This window comes from Panthera leo, chromosome D2, assembly GCF_018350215.1.
Source record: "Panthera leo isolate Ple1 chromosome D2, P.leo_Ple1_pat1.1, whole genome shotgun sequence".
In the NCBI taxonomy this organism is placed as follows: domain Eukaryota; kingdom Metazoa; phylum Chordata; class Mammalia; order Carnivora; family Felidae; genus Panthera; species Panthera leo.
In genome coordinates, this window is record NC_056689.1 from 34,890,272 (window position 1) to 34,916,938 (window position 26,667).

Consider the following 26,667-nt stretch of genomic DNA (forward strand, 5'->3'; position numbering starts at 1 on the left):
CTATGGCTCCTTCTCACCAGCCTTCTCACTGTTGTCACTGTGCTTGGCCTGTCGCCTCTGCTGCACCAGCTGCTTGTCCAGTTCCCGGAGCTGCTTCAGAAAGCCCCGGTTGGGTAGGACACAGCGGTTCTTGGCCACTTGTTGAATGGCGTCCACCAGGGTCATGTTCTTGTGAATCATCAGGTAGGCCAGGACCAGGGTTGCTGAACGGCTGCGGCCCATGACACAGTGAACCAGGATCTTACCTGAAATGCAGTGGGAAGAAGAGGTACCACACTATACTGGTAATCATTGCATTCTTCACCACCGTGTGCTCTTGGGGGGAGGGGGGAACACAGATTTCCCTTAAGAATATCCTTGATGAAGCAATACAAATTAATTTTTATCAAATTTCAGCCTTTGGTTACACTTCTGCTTAATATTTTGCATGATGAAATGGTATGTACACTTAAAGCACTTGGGCTGAGTGCCAAAGTAAGATGGTTATCTCAAGAACAAGCACATAGGAGGTAGAGTTGCAAGCTGAATTAGCCACTGTTTCATGAAACACTGTTTTTAGTTAAAAGAGCAAATGACAGAAAAACCATGATAATTCACACTTGGATATTTGGCAGACTTTGTCTCAGAAGTGAACAAAGTAGGGAGCCTGGCTGGCTCAGTTGGAAGAGCATGCAACTCTTGATCTCAGGGTTGTGAGTTTGAGCCCCACGTTGAGCGTACTGATTGCTCAAAAATAAAATCTTAAAAAAAAAAAAAAAAGTGAACAAAATAGACCTTTCATGTCAAAGGAAATAACCAATGGTGTTTGTTGCCAGTGAAAAAATTCAGGCTTTTGAGGAAAATAGAATTTTGGAAAACTTGTATCTATTACTGTGGGGTTGACAGTTTCCCAATACTTTTAGATTTTTCTGTTAAGATTGGTGGTGATATTAACAAATGTGTTCTTTTGATAACATACAATGAAAAGTGTCAACATTTGGAAGATCTACATAACTTAGTGAACCAATATTTTCCAAATGACCAATGTGGGATATTACAAAGTCATGCGTGAGCAAAAAAATCCATTCAAAGTGCAAGACAGACCAATGGATTTTCATATAACAGAGTACGTATGAAGTTTATGTATATGGTTTCCGATTGCAAGGCATCATAGCTAGCCTTTAAGAAACTATTACTTGACAAGTTTTGGTGTAGTATTAAAGAAAAATATCCATAATTACCAGAAAAGGCTATTAAAATATCCTTCCCTTCTCCATCTACATGTCTGAATGAAGCTGGATTTTCTTTATATACTTCAACCAAAACAACACCACCATGGCATCAGCTAGGCCTGGCTTCACAGTGTGAAGCAGCCTCTGCACCCTTCAGGTCTGCATTTGGTAGTGCTCTCGAGCTCACACAGTAGTACATCAATGTGCGTTATCTCATTTTATCCTTAACAGAAACTTCAAGGTTTCATTATCATCATTCCTGCCTCACAGATGGGAAACAGGCTCAGAGTGGTGAAATGACATGCCAGAGGTCACCCAAAAAGCAGGTGCCATGGCTAGAAATAGTTAAAAGCAACTTGTTACTGAGGCCCTTCTGTGTGCTAGCCGCTGGCCACTGTGCTCAGGGGACAGAGAAAGTAATGAGATTAGGCTCTCCGGCTGTCCCCACCAATGCCATCCCAGTGGCTGCCCTCTCCTGTGTTTGTGGGATAGGGGCAGCTTGAGCTATGTGACTTGTGACCCCAGTGATGTCTCTTCCTGAGTCTCAGGCCTGTGGCTCAGAAGGATGACCAAAAAGACACTTATGAACATCACTGAGCTTATGGAACATCAGGATATGAGAACAGCTTGTTGAAGAATACTTCTGAACAGACATGGCTCCCCCGTGTCCTTCTCACCGCCACCCCCTCACCTGTGCCAGGGGACCATGCCCAGGACCATGCCCAGGCAGAGTGAGAAATCCAAGAGGGCCTGACCATCAGGCACAGGATTCTCTCTCCCCTCCTCCCAGCTGGCAAGGCCTGCACATCTTGCCCATCAGGAAGAACTCCATGATGGCCTCTCCACGCACACAGGGCTGGCACAGAAAGGTGCTTCATAAGGAACTGTTCATTTTGTCACAATTCATTTTCACGAATCTCCACAAGCTTACCAGGCGGCCCTGCAATCCCACCTGCCATGATGCTGAGCTACAAGAGTGTGACCGCACCACATTTCCCTTGGGCACATTTGCTAGAAAGGAAGGCAAGAAGCAGGGCCTGCTTCTTTTTTGCTGGGTCGGGTTTGGAGGAGGCTGGCCCTGGCTCTTGCATGGCATGGTTGTGCTCCTGGACTGGAATGTCTACCTCTGGCATTCTAATCCCCACAGACTGTTCCAGAGGCTGGCTGGCTTCTTGCCAGCTGTGCTGATAACTAAAGCGTTTCTTCCTCTCCTGGCAAAAAGGGTAATTCTTTCTGTCACGACTAAATGCTTGAAACAGACGAAAGCTGTAGTTCATTAAGTCTTTTGGGAGCCTGAAGTCTGTTAAGTGGGAGGAGGGGAGGGGAGAAAAATGGCAAAGGGAGATGGAGGGGGTTGGAAGAGAAAGGGGGAAGGGAGAGAAGGGCGTGCTCAGCTCCAGCAGAAGCTCCTGGAGCTGAATTTTGGTTTTACAAAAGCGGCGTGAATGCTCTCAGCCGTGTGAGCTTGGTAGGTAGGTCTTCCTCCCTTGGTAAAGGGCCTGTCTCAGCACCCTCCAGGCGCTGCTGTCTCTTTGCTCTGTGGCTCTGCTAAGCACCACCCTTTGGGGCCCAGCATTGGGTGGTAAGAAAGCTCTCAGAGGGTTCAGGAGACAAGGGCAAGGAGACCTGCACGGGGCCTGCTCCCGGCATGGCCCATACTGGAGAAACTAGGAGGCTCTCTGTTAGACACCAGCCAGAGTTAGGGCCCTAAGTGAAGGCAGCTTTGTCAGGGCACACATTTCCTAGATCAGTGGCTTTCACTTCTTTGTGTGCCCCCTGAAAATACAACACACAGTTCACAGTTTACGTGTACATAGCCCTACCTCGCCCCCAGATCATCCAAGTACATTTTTACATAGCTTACCATACTCGATCAGCACGACAGACTGATGATGAAATTATCATCTCCATTTTACAGAAGAGATAATGTGCAAAGAAGTGAGCGGCCCTGTTTGCACAGCTGGGAAGTGACAGAACCATGCATGATTTGAGACCAGGCTCCCTGACACCAGATTCAGAGCTCTGTGTGATATCACAAGTGTGTGTGTATCAGACAAAAGTTCCACAAGGTAATATGAACTTTTACTACGTGCAATGCATGCTGCTATATTCAATTATTGTCTAATCAATTCATTTTTTTTAAGGCAATGCTGGGTGCACTCACTAATCTCATTTTATGACACACCAATAGGTCACAATCTATGTTTGAGAAATGGTGATTTCAATTTAATAATTCCCCTTAGCCTTTACCAAAAGGTGAATTCCCACAGTCTTATAAAGAAAACCCACATCCAGAATCTCTGCTGCTCCCCAATTGCGTATTTTCAACTGGTGACCAAAAGATAGGCCTCTGTCACTCAAATCGTATATACAGGCCAAGCCTGTTACCCACCGACCCCACCAACCCCCACCCTCAACTCAATCCCACCCCTGCCAGCTGTGCCCTCTCATAAACAGCCTCCTTCCTTGGTTTTGGGGGATGCCCTTTGCCTGTCTCTTGCTCACTCACCTCCCTCAGCAGCCTGCAAAGGCAGCATTCATACTTCTCCCAAAACACTTCTGGGGGTGTGGAAGTCATCAGAAGAAGGGTCCACGTTGTGTTTTGAACTGCTGGGGGCCAGGCCTGTGTGTGCTGCAGTAGGGCAGGGGATCCTTAAAATACCCTGAATATCTTGTCTGGTTAAAGCTTGGAGGCACCAGAGGACCATGCTCCTGCTCAAAAGCAGACTCGCTTTGTTTATTCATACCTGCCTTAGCCATAATAGATTTTAAGATGCCTTCAGAAGCAGGCTGTGGACTGTTTAAGAAAAAGAAAGAAAGAACAAACAGAGAGTGGTGATACTAAAATCTGATCTTTAGAGCCTTACAGTATCTGCCCTGGGATTTCCTAGAAGATTTCATTAAATTAAGCCCACACTACTTCACCTCTGAGGATGCCATGGCAGGAGGAGTGTAGGCAGTCCAAATGGGGTTCCCATGGCAGTATTTTGTCAGTACTTCTTTCTCTGCTGAAGAATGACAAGTTGTTTCAGATGTCATAACCAGCAGGAGTGCCTCACCTTTCATGATTTTTGGTGACCTCTTATACAGTTAGGTCACCGAGTGCTCAAAATAAGAGCAAAGGACTCTCCTGAGAGGTCCGAATGACAGAAGGAATTCCCGCTGGCCTCTGATCAGCTCTGTGACCCTGGGCACATCACTTGGCTTCTCCAGGCCTCTGTTTCCCCAGCTCTTGGGGAAAAACACTGGACTAGATTATTTCTGAGATTTCCCAAGAGTGACTGCGGTTGCCTGGGGAGTTCTTTCGGAAGAGATGCATCAGGGTAGGATAGGGGTGGGAGTGGGCCCCATGGGGCTCACTACAAGCCCTGGGCACAGCTCTACAGCACCACGAGAAAGGTTTTTTCAACAAGAATAAACAAGACTGGATGTGAGGGGCAGCAGTGAGAAACAGTGTACGCTTGGCTGAAACTAGCCAAGGAAGAACAGGAAAGACAAGAGAGGGGAGAGAGAGAGAGATGCCTTGCCTTTGGGCCAGACTGTCCATCAACACCTCTTACATCAAGAGTATAATAAGAAACATACGAGTGATCCTGGCTCTAAAATGCTACAGTAGTGTCCCCTAGATCTCCAATGAACGACTAGACACACCACATGGCATGAAGGCTGAGCACATGCCATCCCCACTGGATGGAGTCTATGACAATGTCATTGCTGGGCTAATGAGTATTTTTATTTTGTTACTCTGACTACTTAGCACAGGTTACAAACTGATAGTCACTGGATATCTTTTGTTTGGCCTTTGCAGTATTGTAAGAAGTTTTCAATTTGTTGCCAACACTTAAAAATTGGGCAATTTCACATTAAAATCCAGATTGGAAACTTTTCCTGAAAAATCAGATCTACCACATTTGCACTGATTCTCACAAGATGCTGCCTGAGACTGAATAGCAGCTGCCCCCTTTGGAAAATGTATGGGGCTCTCCACTTAGCTAAAAGCACCCTCTACCCACACTCCTCTGCTTTCCACACAGCTAGCTTCATTTTTTTTTTTTTTTTTTTTTTTACATTCCCTGCCAGGCTCTGCAGAGTTCACATTTGATTTGAGCCCCAGACTTGAGGATATTCAATTGTGAAGGGCACTGAGAAGGGACCCCAGCCTCCCTCCTGGCAATGAGGTCATGTCCTGCTCGCTTCACTAGCCAACTATTCTAGTCCCACACTCCTGCCCACTGATTCTAATCCCTGCATGTTCTCTGATCTGGGCATATACTTTTCTCTCTTGACCCTTTCTTTGCTAGGTGCTTTTGACCATATGGTCCATTAGGACCCACACGGGCCTGACATTGCCACATCAATGCTCTGTGATCTGCCCAGGCCTAAGTATGACTTGAGAGCCCCATTCTTTCCTAATTTAGCAGGGGTGGGGGGTGGGGGGTGAAAGACTCTAAAATGTTGTGCCAGGAACTGAAAACAAGCTGTCATACGAGTCTATTGTACTAGTTCAAAGTTGGAATGTCTTTTTTCCTTTTGGGATTGGAAACTTTATTATTATGATGCACACATGCTAGTGTGGTTATGTGCTTCATGGTGCACAACCTCTCTTTATCAAACACATCTGAGAACCTGCTGTGCACCAGGTTCTCTGCTAAGTGTTCTATGTGGATTACTCCTGATCCTCATTATAACCTTTCAGGGTAAATATTTTCATCACCAGATTGAGAAACCAAGGCTTAGAGAAATCACATTGTTAGTAAGTTGTGAATTTGATCCCCCCCCCCCCCCGTCTTCTCTAAAGCCTGCCAGACCCCTTCCATTAAGAGAAAGTTTGAAGATACAGTAATGGCAAAAGAGTACATTAAACAGAAACTGAAGGATTGGGTTGTTGTAGCTTTTTGTTTTTTCTTGTCAAATATGTTTTCAGTTAACTTCAAATAATCTGAGGCAAATTTTACCTCATGTTGATGAGTCAGAGTCCAGTTGCTTTTTGATACTGCTTGGAAACCCAGAATGTGCATAATACAAAAGATGGTCCATAAATAGACTCATAAAAGCAAGACTTTGAAATGAAGCATCCTTTAATATAAGCACTTAGGCTCTGTAGGTTTTTCTTCTTTTCATTGTGACATTGCTTTCTGAACCAAAATAATGGCAAATCCTTGGTGCCTATGGCTACCTGTGGGGCCAGGACCACTTTGGGATGGCCATCAAGGTCTGGGACTTGGCCTGCGCCCAACCTGCAGATTGCAAATTCCTGAAGCAGGCCAGCTGGTCAGGCAGTGAGCCTCATAATCCCAGACTCTTGTGGCAAGAAAGGGTTTCAGTAGCTGGATATCCTGAATTATGTGATGGTCCTATAAAGGAGTATGACGCGTGTGTCTGAAATCAGAGCACAGAGGAGGGAGTTGAAGTCCCTCTGGCCTCTATAAAATGCCCTGAGTTACACCCTGCAGCAATAACTGCATATTATTTTACCCCCAATGCATACCTAAGCCATGCCTTTCTCTCTAAAATAGCCTTGTAGACTTAACCTGGATTAGACCAGCTAAAACTGTATTTTGAGTGCAAGGACTAGCACTGTGATTTTAAAAAATGGATAATTGGGGCACCTGAGTGGCTCAGTCAGTTGAGCAACCGAGTTTTGGTTTCAGCTCAGGCCATGATCTCCCAGTTCATGGAATCTGAGCTGAAATCAAGAGTCGGACACCTGACGGACTGAGCCACCCAGGCACCTCCACATGGTTTGTGGGATTGAGCCCCTGCACTGGAGTCTATGCTGACAGCTTAGAGACTCCTCGGGATTCTCTCTCCCCCTCACTCTTTGTCCTTTCCCTGCTCTCTCTCTCTCTCTCTCTCAAAATAAATAAATAAACTTAAAAAAAAAAAAAAAAGAATGGATAATTAACCTTGGGAAACTTGGACACCATGAGTGCAAAACTCAGATTCTCAAATATATTTTGCCATATATAAAGGCTAGATTGTCAGCTTTCTATAGGAGGCCTAACTAGACGGAGTATGTGGGAAGGAGGGGATTGGGGGAGGCTGCCAGCTTGGTTGGTTGGCAGGAAAATCTGAAGTCTCTCCATAGATTCCCAGTCAAGTCAGCTTCCTGAAGGTTTTCTGGCATTGAAGCCCCTAGCTATTAGTCAGGTTTGGGCGCAGGCACAATTAGTGTCTGGGCTGTAGTCCCAGGTTTGAGGGCATCCAGACGTCCCTGCTGCTCCAAGGATTGCTGATGAGCCTTAGGGGATTGGGATTCAGGCCAAAGGCCTTTCCTCTGAACCCTCCCGATCCCGATTCCCCACAGAGGCGATCAAGGCCCAAACCCCACCAGCCGCATGCTCAGTGTGGTTCTTGTGTTCCTGGGCCTCAGACATTCCCAGCTTAATCACACACAACCCCCGCAGAACCGGCTTCAACAGTGTGCAGATCCCGCCTCCAGCCAAGGTGAGGGGCGGGGCTCGTGGGGCGGGGCTTCGTGGGGCGGGGCTTCGTGGGGGCGGGGCGGGGCTTCGTGGGGCGGGGCGGGGCCTCGGGCGGGTTTGTTGGGGTTGGACCACCAAGGGTCACAGGTCTCTTACTGTGGTCGTGGCTGAGCGCTGCGTCGATGAAAGCGGCCGCCGGGTAGAAGAAGACGCTGAGGTCGAAGGTGGGCAGGTCGTCCGCCTCAACACCGTGGTATTCGATGGCCATGTCGCTGTAGTAGTCGGGCCCAGTGTCCACGTTCCAGCGGCCGTGGGCTGCATTCAGCACGTGCGTGAAGCCCGCCTTCTGCAGCCCGTAGCGGTCCAGTGCCGTAGCTCTGGGCACGAGCGGAGAGGCTGGTTGGCTAAGTGGTGTCGTAGCCTGGATCTAGGGTGAAACTCGGGGCCCGCCAATGGGTTTATGCCATCAGTTCCAAAATAAAACCTAGTCACTGCAGTGAAGGACTTCCCTGGTCCAAAACCCTGATTACTGACCCCTTGACCGCTTGTTTCTGGATAGGCTGGTTCGAGAAGGGAGAGAGTGGAGGGTGGGGTAGGTGAGCTAATCGATTGTCCATTCATTCTTTCATCATTCACCATAAACAGAAGAGCTTAGTGCTAGACACTATGGTGGTTGCAGGAGTGCACTTGTTACCTGCCAACTCCCCTAGAAGACCGCCAGAATAATCTGTTCATCCAGCAAAGCTGAATGTAAGGGAGGGGGTCACCTTCACAGAGCCTCAGGAAACCCTTTAAAGCAGGTCACTCCTCTGAACCTTCCAGACGTTTATAGGGTTTGGTGGGCTGGGGCTGGAACGACTGATTTAAGATGGTGTTACAGTGCAAAGATTTTATTGAGATTGGGCAAAATTCTTGACATTGATGTTCACAGGGTTGGTGAACACGGTGCAGAACCCTTGCTTTGATAAGTGAATCATTGCCTAGTTTGGCAAAACGTTTTTCTAAGGAGAGGTATTTGAGCTGTCTATTGTTTGAGTTGATTTCAGGAGCCAACAGTGAAGTTATTTTCTGATTTATAGCCTTACCTTTCTAGACAGGAATTTCCAGGAAGAAAGAATAAAGTCATGTTGAAGTAGGTGGCCTTGGAATATGCGGCAGAGGTAGGTTGTCAGAGGAACCAGGAGTTATTTCTGTCTAGAAGGGCCAAGGGAGGCTTTATGGGAGAGGGCTGTTTGAGTTTGTCTTACTACAAATGTTAACATGGTGATGGAGGGGAAGAGGGAAGCAAGGGCAGGGAATTAGCACTACTTACAGTGTGGAGGCTGGAGATAATGAAGCCCTTTTAGGAAATGCTTATTATTTCCTGCAGTCAGTCATTTATCACAAATAATGATTTAAAATCTATTGTGTGCCTGTCACTGTCCTGGGTGCCGATGGTGCAACAGTGAACAGGTTAGTCAAGGTCTCTCGGGACCTCACTCTCAGACACTGCACTCCCTTCTACCTCAAACCCACTATGACTGAAGGATGAAATAGCAAAAAAGTGGGGCAACTGGGTGGCTCAGTCTGTTGAGCATCCGACTTCGGCTCAGGTCATGATCTCACGATTTGTGGGTTCAAGCCCTGCATCAGGCTCTGTGCTGCCAGCTCAGAGTCTGGAGCCTGCTTCAGATTCTGTGTCTCCCTCTCTGCCCCTCCCCTGCTCATGCCCTGTCTCTCTCTGTCTCTCAAAAATAAATAAATGTTAAAAAAATTTTTTTTAAGTTCAGATGGCAGTAAAAGCTGTGCTGATGACTGTGGTCCTGCTTTATGTAAGGTGGTCAGGCAAGGCCTTGCCAGGAGGTAGTATTTGAGCTAAGACTGAGGGATGAGAAGGAGTTAGGCAGGGGTAGAGTTGGAGGAAAAGTGTTTCATCCAGGCCTAGGGAACAGCAAGTGCCAAGAACAGAATGGAAACAAGCATGGCTGCAGTAGCAAGGGGGATAGTGGTACAAGAGGAAGTTGGAGAGATAGGCAGGGGCTGGGTCATGGTAGACCTTGTAGGCCAAGGAAAGAGTTTGCATTTTACTCTAAGTGTGGTGGAACATCACATGCTACAGAGGGTTTAAGGAAGAGGTGAACATTGTTTACTTTTTTAAAGACCAGTCTGGGGATGTGTGGAGATGGATTGGAGAGGGGGAAAATGGAAGCAGGGAACTCTGTTGGAGACTGTTGCAGTTGTACAGCCAGGAGAGGAAGGTGGTTGGACCAAGGTGGGATCACAGCAGGGCTTGCTGAGGGACTGGGAGAGGGGCAGGGAGGAGGAGGCTGGTATGGCCAGAGCATAGGATGTGAAAGGAGAGGAGAGGAAAGTCTGGAGGAGTGTGAGGTTGGAACACGGAAGTGCTTGGATCTGTATTTGGGGCGGGGGGGGGGGGGGGGTAGGGGCGGGTGTCAAGGAGAGTGGTTGAGGAGGGGTGATCCCAGCTAGAATTTAACAGCACAAAGAGCAGTCTACAGCTCAGGAAAGATGACAAGGGCCTGGAACCATAATAATAAGAGGCCAGAAGTGACATTTTGCTCCAGCTGAGGACTCATCTCAAGGTCACTGGTAAAAGGTAGACAGAAGGGACCATATTGGGTACCAACAGTGATCAATACCCTGGGCCAAGAGGAGCCTTGCAGCAGGAAACATGCCACGGCCCCTTGGCCAAGGGCCCCCCATCTGTTGCTGGTTTCCTGGAGCTTTTTCTTGGTCGTGAGAGGAACCATGATGGAGTCCAGTGTTTGGGAAAGAGTGATCCAAACACAGGCATCGAGCTTTTAAAAACATTTGCAAACAGCCCATTGGAATTGAGCTGTGGAATGGTGGAGAGTTCCACCAACCCCCTCAGCTAGACTTTGGTGCTGCCATCCTGACTATGGACTACATTCTGCTTTCAGTTTTTCCTCAGAAAGACCTGTTTTTCATTTTTCTTCTTGTCCCAAAGTATGCATACAACAAACATTATGCTTTTGGGACATAGATCTGTGCTCAATTAATGCCTCCACTAATGCAGTCCATCTTGCTGAGCAGCAATCCACCTCACTTTGAGGTTGAGCTCAGTGGAAAAATTAAAATGAACTGTCCTTGACAGGAAGTTCCTACCCACCATAAAGACTGTTATCTCTGAGTTCAGCAGCTGGGTTTCAACATAATCAAATAGTAGTTTGAATAAATAGCAATTTGCACTTTGTCGCTTTTGGGGTCAAGGATCAGGGTAAATATGTGACAAGACTCGTTGCATGACACCTCCACAGTCAGACCACAGAGCTGGTTTTAGCTGTCCAAGGGAGAGAAAAGGGCTCCTGGGGAGGATCAGACCTGGTGGGTGTCTGAGGCCCACTGCAGGTTTTGGGGCGTCATATGGCTACGTGAGCCAGGAAGGGAGGCGGTGTCCTTACACACCACTCTGGGATTTCCCCCAGTTTCCTCATTCAGAGTCCTCCTCTCCTTTCCTCCTTATTTACTCAGAGTCGAGTTGAGAGCTCAGAAGAGTATCCATGGCAAAATGAGGATCTGCAAAGAGCAAGTCTTAGTAGTCTTGGTATATAGTGGCTGTGATGGAGGCAGATCCCCAATTGGTCCAAATGCCTGGCTCAGCAATTATTGGGAGTAGGATGGGTCAGAGGGTTCTCCCTAGCACTGTATTGTTGTTTTCTTAAATTTTAGGGCCATCTGCTTATGTATGTTATGTGGGGAAGAGACTAAGAAATACGCTTCTGCTTTGGAGAAAAGCTCAGGAGAAAAACAGACTTGCCAACTTACCTCTAGAATCTAGATGATGCAGGAGCCTTAGTTTCTGGTTGAGTTAAAAATCCTTATGTAAGCAATTTGTTTATTTAAGAAATTATGTCATAAAAATGTGTCATCTGATTACAAAAATAACACTTGCTCAGTGCAGATTATGAAAAACAGGGGCGCCTGGGTGGCTCAGTCAGTTAAGCATCCAACTTTGGCTCAGGTCATGATCTCACAGTTTGTGGGTTCGAGCCCTGTGTCGGGCTCTGCTCTGACAGCGTGGAGCCTGGAGCCTGGAGCCTGCTTCCTATTCTGTGTCTCCCTCTTTCTCTCTCTCTCTGCCCCTCCCTGCTCATGGTCTCTCTCTCTCTCTCTCTCTCTCTCTCAAAAATAAGTAAACATTAAAAATTTTTTTAAAAATATGAAAAACATATTCCTTCCCACATGCAAAAAAATCACCTGCATTTCTACCACCTAGAAATAAAGTCTCTTTGCTTTTTGATATAAGATTCCTCAGTTGCTTTTCTATGCATAGATTTAGATATTTTATATAGAGATTTGTTTGGGGGGTACAATACTACATGTAAGTTTCAAAACCTTTGACATGGTGATAAATTGTAAACATCTGCCTCTGTCGACATACAGCCTTCAATAGCGGCCTGCTGTTCCATTCTGTAGGGCAATCTCAATTTTACCTCACCAAGCCCCTACCTCTGGATATTTGTCTCCTCTCTCCCCCTCTTGCTCTTGCTCTCTCTCTATCTTTATCTCTTTCATGAAGAGAGAGTGGCAGGCATTATAAGAAACACTATAAATGAACAACTTTGCTTTATTTCTTTGGGCACATCTCTGATTATGTCCTTAGAAGAAATTTTAAGTAGAATTTTGGGGTCAATGGGTATGAGCATTTTTAACACATGTGCTGTGTTGCTAAATTACCCTCCTTAAAGCTTGCTCATTTTGCATTCTTTGCTAATTTCACTGGCAAAAAAAAAAAAAAGGAAGAAGAAGAGGAAAAGATATCTCATTTTCATTCATTGTAGCAATAAGGCTGGACATTTTATCACACATTTGTTGGACTCATGCAGTTTACTTTTGAAGAACATTGCCGTATCTCTGTTTCTGACCCAATTCCCTTTATCTCCTCTCACTGTGAACCTCTGGCCTGGCCCTGGATTCTTACTGCAGATTGGAGGGCCAGAGAAGTGACTCCCCTCTTGCATGGCCCAGTTTCCTCATTCGGAGTCCTCCCCTCCTTCCTCCTTATCTGGCCTGACCCAGCCTCCTTTCAGCTCCTCTGAAGTTCCTTCAGGAAGCTTGTTTCAACCCACTACCCTTGAGGAATGGCGAATAAGAGCACTCTTGGTGAAGCAGTCTCCTTGGGCAGCACTCCTGACATTCCACTTTTCCAGGCCTCTTGCCGCCCTGCTGATCCCCAGCCGAAATACCTCAGCATCCACCCCAAAGCCCATTCCGTCCCACTCCCCGGGGTGTATGCTCTGCCGCAGAGGGGAGGAGGGACATGCATGTATACATCTATTCAAGCCCTCCCTCATCTCCCTTGTGGTGGGAAACCAGCTGCTCCCACATTGTCAGGATTCTACATTGGGCACTGAAGAAAGTCCACCAGTGACTGGGCGTTCTCCATATCCTTGTGTCTGTGAGGACCCACCTATTTCCTGCACCTGACTGTGGACTCTTGTTTGCCAATAGCCCGTATCCTGTACTCTGGCACCCTGTTCATTCTGGTGCATATGACACTTTGGTGTTCGCGTGTTATTTCATGGGCATGACCCTGATGGAGACCTTCTCCTTTGGAGTCTCGACCACATCTACTGCTTACAGGTGGATTTTAAAAGCAGGCATATTTCTAGCTTTTGATCTCCATCAATTCTCCATCAATTTCATCAATGAAAGTGAAATTCCCTGGCTTTCTAGTTTCTTGGGTGTTCTTGTTACTTGCTGACGATGAAACTGTTTGGTTTTGAGGCCCTTCAGAACACACAGGGCTGGCAGGTGCAGTTTATACACTTACACTGCTGCACGAGCTAAAACAACTGAACCTCTGGGACCTTCAGCTTTCTTTCTTTGTCAAACTGAACCAATTACACTGGCAGTACTTTTCCTTACAGGATTCTTGTAAATTGAATGATGCCATACTCGAGTTTCTTTGAAAGGTTAAAAGATAAATTTAAGAGAAGAAAGCAGTAGAAAGATGTACAGCAAAATGTTATCAGTGGCTATCTCTGGGTAAAGGGATTATAGAGAATTTTAATTTTCTTCTTTTTGTCTGTGTTTTGTAAATATCCGTGATGAGTAGGTCATATATTCACTTAACATGCAAGTGTTTACCATGATTTTTATTGATGTTTTCTTAGTTCTTGGGAGACACTGGCTATTCAAAGATATAAGGTGACTCCAGCATTTTTAATTCTTGTTAGATATCCCTTCATCATCTGCCCCAAGAAGGGTGGCTAAGAGGGGAAAGAGAATACTCGGAGGCTTGGATTTGAGAAGTGATATTGTATTAATAATTACACTAGGCATTTTGCTAACCATGAAAGTTGATGTTGCTTCAGGCCTTCACTGAGAAGCCCACTGGAAAAGCCCAGCCAGGTCTCCCCATTCACTTTGCCCATGACTGGTGCCCAGTTGTATCTAAGTCACCTTTGGTACTTGGAGGTTCAGAATCCAGGCTTTCCAACTCTTTCCACTAACATTCAGCACGTTAAATTGGCAACCGTGGCTGTTTTCACTGCATCCTAAACCACGGTCCACCCTGGAGAAGCAGGTCAAGTTTGAGCTCTGCTTGGTGCCTGAAGGTTGAGTTAATTCCTTCTTTTTGTGGGGAAAGGTTGCAGCTGTCCAGGTGTCCGGGAAGCCCTCTCAAAGGCTGAGGGCCAGCTAAGCTGACTGACTTGCTTTCTCCTCACTTTCCAGCCTCCTCAACTACAGGCCAGGCCTGGAGATGCCTCTGCTTTCAAGGCTGTTGGTCTGGTTGGGAGGAGAAAAGCAGAAAGGGCAAGATAGCAAGACCACTTGAAAGTGAGCTCAGGCTGAGTAGGGCTGACCACAGGGAGGAATCAGGCTTTAAGGGGAAGGGCAGCTGTCTGTTGATGACCTCGAAAGCCAGACCTTGGAGGCAACTATAGTTTTAATAAAAATGGAGAGCTGCTCAGCACCCCTGCCATTCAAGCAGCCGAGCAAGTTAGCGCCGTGGCGTTGGCTCACGGGGATGCTGACATCAGGAGGGAGAAGAGAGATTTCTCAATTTTCCTGTTCCAGCCAAGCCTATGGGAGGCTGTCCTGCCTGGGAATTTGCAATCACTTTGACAGTAACCAGGATATTTCCCCTCCTGCTGACTACAAGGGAAAAAAAGAAAAATGAAAAAAGATTTCTCTAAGCAAATGAAAAATGTGAATGAGATTAAAGAGAGAATATTTAAATTACAGAAACTCAGTGCTTTCAAGCATACTCAAGCACTTTTGAAGCACCCATTTAGGGACTGCTGATTGATAAGAGGCGATGAATTATTCTTATCTCATCATTGACGCAAGTCCCTGGCTCTCTGGAGGGCAACACTTGGTTAACCTAATTTGAATCTAATTTGAATGACTTAAAAGTAATAAAACAAGTATGTGCTTGAACCTAATGAAGCCTAATTTATTTAATAGCACATTTCTTAAGGAATTTTATTTTAGAGCTGGAAGAGACCTTTGAAATCATCCTTGTATTTTACAAATAAAGAAACTGAGTCCCAGAACAGTAAAATGTTTTGCCAAAGGCCACACATAATGACCACCAGCACGGGGGCTTGAACTCTGTGCCCTGAATCCCATTTGAGGCCTTTTGCCCTACTCCATCCATGCTGACCCTACAATTCCCACTTGTAGCAGATTCAGACCCCCTACCTAGCTGTGGGAAATGGGTGGGAAGAGGGTGGCTGTGCCTGGAGCCAGGATGACATTCTGGTGAAAATCTCTGATCATCGGCCCGTTTTCTTGTCCCAGTGCCTCCACTGATCCAGCACACTCGACACCACCCAGATCCTCACAGGGCTGCAGTGGTGGTGTCAACTCTGCCCTCCCCGGGCTGGTAAGCAATAGGGACTTCGAGTCATCAGGCACTCCACGTGGTGAATCCTCTCGGGATAATCTTGGATTGAGAAAATGCTGTAGAAGTTCTGAAATCCACAGGCCCATTGGGTTTTGGTGTGGCACTGCCTCCTTAGGCCTCAGGCCACCTGGGTTCCTGGAAGGCCAGGACAGTATCTGTGGGGGCAATTGAGGCACGAGCCTGAAAAAGCCCATTAGGAGGTAACTTCCTTGCAGCCTGAACTTGAGTTCATGATAGCATCTCATGGGAGAAATTTGACCAGGAGTGTTTCCCGTTTCAAGGCTGCTCTTAACACAGAAGGACCTTAATGGCAAAGCACAATGACAGTTCTTTATCTTTTACACTGTGAGCTGAGTTTCCAGAACCTGCCTGATCTGTAATAGTTCACACTTATTGGGTGTGCCACACACGGTGCTAAGTGGCATATGTATTAACTCATTGAATCCACATCTTATAGGTAAAGAAATTGAATCTCAGAAAGCATGAGGGACTTGCCCAAGGCCACATGGAGACCAGTGTTTGACTAGGCACTGTGGCTTCGGAGCAGATGCTCAGCCCTTCTGCCTCTCTCCATGAAGAAGCCCTTGAGGGAAGAGGAGGGAGAAAAAGTGACCTGCTTCTTTGGGCTAAGTCTGGTCCCCAGAGGGTCCCAGGCATCACCAGCTACCCCAGGACATCCATCCTCACTCCTGGATCCTAACCACCCTCACTTCCAGAGCCTTGATACTTACCTTTCAAAAATTGTAGGTGCTTTTAAGGAAAGGAAGAAAAAATCAAGCTAAATGCAACTTTCAAATTAAAACTGAGACTTTGTGCATGAGGAGCCAGCCGTGAGCTTTTTGCTGCTTTGGGCAACACCTACAGAGAGACCAAGAAACAAAGGCAACCTTGCCTGCTCTCAGCAGGGTTTTAACCTCCATGTGGCTGCATTGGCAGTGGAATTAATTGCTCTCTCAATAAGCATTTGTGAGTCTCATTAGCCTTGTAAGCTGGTGTCTAGGAGGGACCCTGAGCAGAGATGAGGACAAGCACCATGAAGCATCATGCCATGCTGACTTGTGCCCCCCGTCCCCACTGTGCACGCAGGTCACACACACTGACCGTGGAGCCTGCCTAGACTGTATATGTGTGTGTTTGTTTTGGGGCTCTACCAGGCAGAGCTGGAATGAATCGAAAAGGCAGTAACATTTTCTTGGTTGAAGGAACAAGGTTGCGGTCAGATGTCAAGGAGGCAAGCATATCTTACTGCATCACACCCTGTTGTCTGGCACTCTGTTAACTAGAACTTGACTGTTTTGCTCAGACACTCAGTGGCTTCCTGAAGAGAGTCGCTCAGTGGGCATTCAGTCTTCCACAAGCTGGCCCTGACCTACCTTCCCGTGTTTCTTTCTCACTAGGTAACAATAATGATAACATTTGTATTTGTCTTACAAAACGTTCTTATATTCCATATTTCTTTGAATCTTCATACTGATCATTTTTGGAGATGAGGGCATAGGCCCAGAAAGGTAAAAGGACCCGCCCAAAGCCACTACACCTGCAGTAGATTGTGGCTGTGGTCGATTATGCATTACCACTTGGAATATTTGACAGGTTACACTTTCCTGTCCTATTAACATGAGGGTTTGGCTTGAACTTGCTTTAGCCACTAAAACGTGGGCAAAAGTGGCATGTGTCACTTCTGAGTCAGCTCGTGACTTTCCATGGCCCTTCTCTCCAAGAAACTGGCAATATCCCAGATAGGGGCTGCTCCGTCAGCCTGGGTCCTGAGGCCTAGAGTGACGTGGATGTGGAGCAGTAAGAATTGGCCCCCCATGGACGTGGCATGTGCATGAGAAATAACCCTCTGCTGTGGTAAGCCACCAAGACGTTGGGGTCATCTGTTACTGCAGCACAGCTAAGTCTGAGCTGACCACATGGCGGTCAAACATAGCTCAGTTCTAGACACCCTGAAAGTGTACATCTACCACATCTATCCCTGGTGTTCTAGATACACCATCCTGCTTATTCTCACCTCCGTGCATTTCTTCATCTTGCTCCCTCTGCCCAGAACTCTGTTGAAATCCTACCCATCTTCCAGAGTCATGCTTGGAATTCACCTCTTCTGTGCCACTTTCTCAGAATCATAATAGTACCAAACACTTAGTGGCATTTACTTACTATGTGCCAAGCACTTTACTTGTTTTAATTCATTTCATATTCACCCCACGGAATGAGCCGTATCTCTGTTGCCACATAAAGTGAAGAGAGGTAAAATAAGTTGTCCAAGATCACATAAGTGGTGGCTGGCAGAGCCAAGACTCGAACCCCACACTCCTTCTATTCCACTACCCCTTCTCCTTCTGTTCCCTGTTACATTTCTACACATCTCTTCTCCGTAGCTATAAAACAGCTTCTTTATCTGATTGACCACATTTCTTTTTCTTTTCTTTTTTTTTTTTTAAGTGTTTTATTTATATTTGAGAGAGAGAGAGAGAGAGAGAGACAGAGTTCGAGCAGGGGAGGGGCAGAGAGGGAGGGAGACAGAATCCGAAGCAGGCTCCAGGCTCCCGAGCTGTCAGCACAGAGCCTGACGTGGCGCTTGAACCCGTGAACTGTGAGATCATGACCTGAGCCAGTCAGACGCTTAACTGACTGAGCCACCCAGGCACCCCTTTTCTTTTCTTTTTTTAAAGGTTTTAAGTAATCTATCACTTCTCGGCCTTTTGGCAAAGATCAAGTGACGATTTTAAATAATCTCTACACCCACATGCAGGGCTTGAACTCAGAACCCCGAGATCAAGAGTCACATGCCCCACCGTCTGAGCAAGCCAGGTGCCCCTTGACCACATTTTCTTGATCTGAGTTTAGGTATAAGTTATACCACTTACTGGTGGTATGACCTTGGGCTGGTCACTTAATTTCTCTGAGCCTCAGTTTCCTCTTTGTATTCCCTACAGCTCCTAGCAAGGTTCCCAGTAAATACTAACTGAGCAAATGGATAAACTTTCTGAGCCCTGGTTTGCCCATTTGTAGAATAAGAGTAATAATGGTACTTCCTTCATAGGAAGGCAGGTTGTTGAGTTTAAATGATGCCTAGCAACAGGGCACAACACACAGTAAGATATATACAATACGACAAGCTATTGTTATTAATTATTATAAGCTATAGGAAATGTAAATATAGTGTATCAAATACAGAGAAAAAACTTCTCACTATGCAGATTGAGGAAAGCTAGCTTTATGGCAGAAGTGACTTGAGTGCTTTTTGCAGAATGTATAGAATCTGGACACTGAAAGGAGGTAGGGGGCAGGGCATTTTAGGCAAAGAGAACGGCATAGATAAAGAGCCAGAGACAGTGTAGATCTTAAAATCGTAATCTCTCTTCCCTCAGGTATACCACTATTAGGGTCATATCTAAGGAAATAATCCTAAATATGAAAAGATTTTATGCATAAAGATGTCCATTGCAGCATTAATTATAAAAGTGAGAACATAGAAATAGTGATATGTCCAACAATAGGGAAGTGGTTAAATAAATGACCTTACATCCACCTGATATATTATTATCTGATAGATAATATTATATTATAATTAAAAGTATGAGAAATATGTCATAAGGGAAAAGTTTATGAATGATGCTATGTGGGGAAAAAAGATAAAATGAATAATCAATATGATTACAACTACATAAAAATAAGTTTTAAAACCAAAATAATACACAAATTCCAGCTGGAAATCCTGTCCCTTGATTTCTTATCCTTAAGAGTAAGGAGTAGCTTCAGAGTAATGGGGTTTGGTGATTGCTCTGAGAAATTTAAGTTTTCTTCCTTACATTAATCACTACTTTATTATTAGAGCTAACCTTTATTGAGTGCTCACTACGTACTAGGCACTGCACAGATACTTTACATAATTATCTCACTTAATCCATACAACCCAATGAGGAAGATTCTCTTGTTAACCTACTACAAATAGAGAAATTAAGACATATATTTATACAATAAACATATATTACTTTTATAATAGGAAAACCATATATTTACTGAATTTAATATTTTATAATTAAAAGATAAGAGATTCAGATCCTCGCCCCCCCCCCATTTTGCTACTTCAATGATAAAATACACATTGTTGTGCATATTTCCTTACATATTGATACTATTATTTCTAGAAATCACATTTCTTAAAGTGATATTTGGGGTCAAAATGTATGTGTACCTTTTTAAATTTTGAACTAATTTTGGAGTTAATCTTAGGGAAGTTGCAAAACCAGTACAGAGATTGTTTGGCAATAAAAAAGAATAAAATACTCGTCCATGCTATAACTTGGATGAACCTTGAAAACATTATGCTAAGTGAAAGAAACCAGACACAAAAAGTCATATATTATGATTCCATTTATATAGGAAATGCCCAGAATAGGTAAATCTATAGAAACAGAAAGCAGATGGGTGGTTGCCTAAGACTGAAAAGATGGAGAATGGACAGTTTTCAGGTGGTTTCCTTTGGAGGAGATGAAAATGCTTTGAAATGAGTGGTGCTGGTTGTACAACTTTTTAACTATAATAAAAAAAAAATCACTGAATCTGCACTTTAAAAGGGTGATTTTATGGAATGTGAGCTATATCTGAATTAAGCTGTTATTTAAAAAAAAGAAAACAGGGGTGCCTGGCTGGCTCAGTTGATTAAGTGTCCAACTTTGGCTCAGGTCATTATCTCATGGCTTTGTTGGTTCGAGCCCCGCATCAGGCTCTATGCTGACAGTGTGGGGTCTGCTTAGGATTCTCTGTCTCCTTCTGTCTGTGACCCTCCTCTACTCCCTCTCTCTCTCTATCTCTCTCAAAAATAAACTTTTAAAAAATTAAAAAAAAAAAAAAAAACAGTACAGAGAGTCCCATAAACCCCTCACTGATGTTCCCCTAATGTTCACAACTGGGAAACGATTGGATAAATCAGAGTACAGCTCTCCTATGAGACAGTAAAAGTACCCATAGCATGATTCCTTTTTTTCTCCTAAAAATTATTTGAAAGAAGCAAAAACCCTTTATATGTGTGTGTGTGTTACCTTACATTTGCAGCAGCACACATAAAGTAGTGGGAGTATGAAAGTGAGCTTAATACTGGTTACTTGGTGGCAGAATTAAGGCGGACAGAGGGAGATTAGCAGTTTGTTTTTATAACCCTCTATTTAGTTTAATTTAGTATAAAAAGACATGTAATTTTTCTAACTTTTTCAATTTAGAAATATTAAGGAGGGGCACCTGAGTGGCTCAGTGGGTTAAGCATCTGACTTCAGCTCAGGTCATGACCTCGTGGTTCGTGAGCTCAAGGCCCACCTGGGCTCTCTGCTGTCAGCATGGAGCCAGCTTTGGATCCTCTGTCTCCCTCTCACTGCCCCTCCCCCACTCGTGCATGCAATCCCTCTCTCTTAAAAATAAACAAACATTGAAAACACTTTTAAATATTAAGGGGAAAAAAAGGCAAGGGATGCTGCCCCTGGATTTCCCATGACTAGGCAGTCATCTCCAGGTTTTATGCAGCATGGTGTTTATTAACATCACACACGCAGGGGTCCTACACCATCAGCTCCTGGGAGAGATGGAACCTGAGCAGGAATCCTGGGGAATAGATGGAGGAGTAGGAGTACTGGTTAAGATAAAAGCTTCTGGGTTAGTCAGAACTGCGTTTGAATCCCAGATTCTGCCACCTACTGAGCTGTGGACCTTGGACCAGTTGCTTAACTGCCCTGTCCCTTGATTTCTTATCCTTAAAATGGGAGTAATTGGATGACTTTCATTGGGCTATAATGAAAACAAAATGAGCTCACTCATGCAAGATGCTTAACACTGTGACTAGAACATGGTATTCAGTAAGTGAAAGGAATTATTATTATTAATATTATTTATAGTAGACATTTTCCAGTTGTTGGAGGAATGGGAAATGGTGGCTATAAAAATCTAGAGGAGGGGACGGTGACCTCAACTTTGCTCGACCTACCATGTTCCCAACACATAAGTTGATGTGCTCCTGTGTCATCAATCTGAGAACTGACTTTGTTCTTGCCACTCTTATACCCAGCTAAAACAAAAGGCTCCGGTTCCCAGCCTCCCTTGCAGCTAGAGGCAGGGGAGGTCTTGGGAGACACTTTCTTCTGGAAAGATGCACTTACTTTCTCTTTATGTTTCTGTGGCCTGGATCCCACAGATGGTGGCTGGAGCTCTATCAGCACTATTGGCTCATGCAACAGCTTTGAGGAGGGAAACCATACCCTTGAGATGGTGGAGCAGAGCACAGGAGCCTGAGACGCTGATGACCCTGGAGTCACCATGCCAGCCCCAGCTTACCTTCCTCTGCACCTCTTTTATATAAAAGAGAAATAAACCTCTATGTTGCATAAGCCCTTTCTCTGGGTTTTCTACAATGTGAAGATAAACCCAGCCCTAATTGAGTTCTCACAATACAACTAATCCAAAAAGCAAAAGCTCATCTAGGAGGGAGTGAGGGGTGTGAGCTGGGGAGGGGCTGGCTGCCTTCTCCTGGGTGAGGCCAGAGGTGAGGCTTGGCCTGCACACTTACTCATCGCCGATGTAGAGCTGGGGCCAGACCTCGTTGACATGAGTGTACTGGGGACTGCCCTTCCAGAAGAGACGCTCCAGCTCAAAGGCTCCGGGGGTACAGTAGTCCTCTGCTTCTACCTCCCCCTCCACCTTCGGCAGCAGCCTCTTGGCAGATGGGTAGGCATTTTTGAGACTTGTCTTTGGTTCTCTGGATGTCATTCTGAAGCCAAGGGATTTTCTTTCGTTTCTGCAATTGGTCATGAGAGAGGGTCAGGATTTGAGTTAGCAGGAGGCAGAGGTAGGGAAAGGCCTTTACAAAAAGAGGTGGGAATAAACTGATCTTAAGATTCAACAGGCATTTCCCCTGCCTGCTGTGCTTCTGCTTCCTTTTCTCAGGCCACAGAAGTAACCAAGGAGGGCCATGATGGCAGTTAAACACTTCACCAACATTCCATTCTCCTTTAGCGCAGTAGTGCTGGGGGCCCTCTGACGTGGGCCGAGGAGGATTTGCAGCAGAGTCAAGACAGGCTTCAAGCCTCAGAAATCCCTGTGGGCAGCCAGTCCCTTGCCTCCTTTCTTTTAGCTTTTACCCCTTCTTTGTTCCTAGTTTTTCCTTTATCTGACTAAAATCTGCTGGTTCTGACCATTTTGAATCCTAATAGGAAGGGCCAGAAGATTCCTACCATTCCAGGCCTGGGATACTCAACACCTGCAGGGAGCCATTAGCCACGGGACAGGGCACACCTGTAAATCCAGAGCCCATTTGAGCCAAGCAGCCATGCACATTCTGGAATCTCCAGGAGCCCTCGGGTAGAAGGAGGCTTGGCTGCATGAGGGTTCCTCAATGCATTAGGACAGTTGAAGGCAATGTTGTTGGCTGCTCTCACGCTAGGGGCTGGCAGTTGTGCTAACTTACCAGGGGTCAGAAGAGATGTTCCAAGCTGTAAAGCTGTGTTTGCAGATTGAAATGCATATTTGGAGACCTTGTCAGGCTCTGCAAATGGAATGTGGGAGAAGAGTTTCCACTGTCCCCAAAGAAAGGAATTTGCTGTGGAATTGGGCAGTGTTTGTTCCCTGAGCTGAGTGACTGATGCATCTACACTCAGACAGCCTGAGGGGAGGTTATGCTCTGAGACTAGAGGCAAGGAGAAAAAAGGCAGAGTGACTGAGAAACGTGCAGGTGAGTGATGGGGAGTGAGTGTTATTCATTTAACAAATACTTAGCTGGCACTTACTTTGCACCAGGCACTGTTCCAGTGCTTTACAATTACTAACTCATTTAATCTTCTTAACAACCCTATGAGGTAGGCATTATTGTTATCTCTATTTTACAGATGAGGAACATTGTAAATTGAGGCTGTTTATAACACATGGTCTTAGTCTTCTGAGAAGCAAATAACTGCTGAGAGGGTGGGGTGAGGGTAGGGATGCATTGTGAGGGGGGAGGACTAGGGATTTGAAGAATGTAAAAAAAAGTTTGCTAGCTTCAAAGACCGCTAGGATCATGCCAGGGACTGAGAACACAACACAGAGAGGCTCCCGCTTGTCAAAAACAGGACAATTTGAGCATGATTAATAAAAATAACTGCAATGGGTTAAAACAAATCAGACATTTAAATCGTAACGACACTTAAAACAATTACTCACTGTTGGAAGATGTGAGGGACTAGCTCATTATTTTGAAGACAGACAAGTAAAGGGAAAGAATCTAGCATTTACTGTTCCTTTCTGATACAAACTGTACTACTGGGTAGATGAGGAAGATTTGCTCTTTTATATAAGTATCCCAGATAATAAAGATGGAAGAAAGCCCCTTTTTATAACACTTGATGAACTAATGGATATAGGCATTCAACTCTGACCGCTACAGAAGAGACAATCAGACATTATGGGTCTTCTGTTGGGAGGACATGCCATCACCAGAAGAGTCTTCTCTTCTGGAAAGAAAAACCTGTCTTAGCAGAGTCCTCAGAGTCTGAACCTAACAATTAATTTGCAGGAGATTCAAAGAACAGCTAAATTATACCATAGGTTTTTACCTTTTATTTTTTTATTTTTTTAAATTAATTTATTTTTTTTGTTTTGTTAAGGTAACTTTTTTCATTTCTAAATTTTTTTAAATTATTTTTTAATTGTGTGCACACTGTGTACAGTGTGCTAGGTTTTTACCTTTTAGAATTATGTATTGAAATATTCACAGATGAAATGATATGATATCTGGGATCTGCTTCAAAAATAATATACTTGGGGGGTGCCTGGGTGACTCAGTCGGTTAAGCATCCAACTTAGGCTCAAGTCATGATCTTGCGGTTCATGAGTTTGAGCCCTGCATTGGGCTCAGTGCTGCCAGCTCAGAGCCTGGAGCCTACTTCCGATTCTGTGTCTCCCTCTCTCTCTGCCCCTCTCCCACTCGTGGTCTGTCTCTCTCAAAAATAAGTAAAAAACATTAAAAAATGATAATAATATACCTGGAAAATTCTAACAATATATTGTGTATGGGGTGGGGGGTAAAATGGAGGTATGTATGATAGGCAGGATTGGCCATGGATGGTGGTGGTTGGGGTTGGATGATGGTTGCAAGGTAGAGTTACTGTTTTTCTCTTTGTGTGTCTTTGAAATTTTTCATTAAAAAATGTTAAGAAGAGGGGCACCTGGGTGCCTCAGTCAGTTGAGTGTCTGACTTTGGCTCAGGTCATGATCTTGTGGTTTGTGAGTTGGAGCCCTACATCGGGCTCTGTGCTGACAGCTCAGAGCCTGGAGCCTGCTTTGGATTCTGTGTCTCCCTCTGTCTCTTTATCCCTCCCCTGCTCACACTCTGTCTCTCTCTCTCTCTCTCAAAAATAAATAAACATTAAAAGAATGTTTTTTTAAATGTTAGGGAGAAAAGGAGAGAGCTGAAACTGCTCTGGGGAACTGGATTCTCCCAAGTTTACAGCAGATGAATTAAAGGATCACTAGCCAGCAGTGTGTCTTTGGGGATCCTGGGAAGCCAGGATCCGTGACTTTCTCCTGCAGTGTCCTGAGTTGGGGGTTGGGGCAACAGAGGTGGTCCTTCTGTGGATTCTCTCAAAGTGTGATCTAAAGACCACCTCTGTCTGAATAATCTGGCACTTGCTAGAAATACAGATTCCTGGGTGGCACCCTCGACCAGAGCCAAGGACCTAGGAGTCTGTAGTTTTTTTTTTTTCAAAAATTTTTTACATTCATTTATTTTTGAGAGGCAGAGCACAAGTGGGAAGGGGCAGAGAGAGAAGGAGACAGAATCCAAAGCAGGCTCCAGGCCCTGAGCTGTCAGCATAGAGCCTGACGTAGGGCTCAAACTCACAACCCATGAGATCATGACCTGAGCCAAAGTCGGACGCTTAACCAACCAAGCCACCCAGGTGCCCCTAGGAGTCTGTATTTTAACAAGCTCCCAAGTAAGTCTGATGCTCATTGAGGACTGATAATGATTGCCCAAGCATGTGGCTAGAGAGTCAAGGAGCTGGTGAGTCAAGAGAAGGATAGCAAGGGTGTTCAAAATATGTTCTATCTTCTCATTGAAGTAGAGGCCATATCTTTAGCCCAGAATAAGGTGCAGGGCTGGGAGGAGGGAAGAGTTGGATGACCTTACCTGGAGATTCCCTGCCCTGTGTTGATTTCTCTAGGCCCAGTGTCTGACGTGTAGTGAATGAATGGAGGGTGTGAATGAATGACTGAAGGGTGGATGAATGAGGGATTGCGAGGCCTGTGCTAGGGACTCAGCCAGAGCTGATGAGGCAGGACTGAGCCTTTTAGCCAATGGAGGAGGGACAAAGGTGAGCAAAGTGCACAATGCAGGACGGATAGTCTCCTGTGGTTGCTTAGGCCCAAACTCTGCTCTAGGGCCTGGCTGCTGGTGTTTCCAGTCACAAAGGGAGGAGTTGTTTTCAGGGATGGCCAGAAACTTCTGCTGCAGGAAACAGCCCACAAAACCCTGTCTGCCACTAAGGAGGCCTCAGAAGAGGTGATTTTAGGGTGATGCTGGAGTAAACTGCATTCTGAAACCTCTGCCTGCCTCCTTTGATCACTGAAGCTGACCTCACCCTTGCTGAGGCTGTTGCTCCTTCATTACACTGTGGAAGGAGCCATCCCCAACCCCATCTCCGTGCTGAAAGCCTCGGCTGGATTTCCAGACAGAAGAGGAAGTGGTGCGGTCTACCCAGAGCGGCTTGGCACGCAGAGGGAGCTCTGGGATCCATTATCCTCCAGTGTGCAGATTTGATGGGGGAAGAGAACAAAGCGCAGAACAGTCCAGAAACCACAGACCTGTAATCTTTCCAAATCCTGAAGACGGCTTGTGTGCATCCCTCTCTGCATGGCTCCCAAATTTCTGAATCTCAGAGAAGCCGAGAGCGTCTGTTTCCCAGACCACAGCCAAAATGGAAGGGGAAGACAAATCTGTTCTGTTTGGTTTCCATAGATTCGACCCAGAGATTAACTGCCAAGGTCTTGATGACACACACAATATCAATCACAGGCTAAATGTCATAATGAGAACTGGGCAGGTTGTCAAGAGAGGCCTCCAGGTTTCTGTTACAGCTTCATATTTAAAGGTTCGGTCCCAGGAAACCAAATGCCAACTTGAAGGCTACTC

At 45.4% G+C, this 26,667-nt stretch overlaps 1 protein-coding gene across 1 annotated transcript; it reads right to left on the minus strand.

Moving 5' to 3' along the window:
• On the minus strand, nt 1–22,271 carry DUSP29 (dual specificity phosphatase 29). Its single transcript, XM_042908877.1, has 3 exons — nt 22,072–22,271; nt 7,793–8,013; nt 1–245 (listed from the first exon to the last, which is right to left on the minus strand). Exons 1-3 carry the CDS (start codon nt 22,269–22,271, stop codon nt 1–3), a joined length of 666 nt encoding a protein of 221 aa, XP_042764811.1.
• Nucleotides 22,272–26,667: the final 4,396 nt, after the last annotated feature.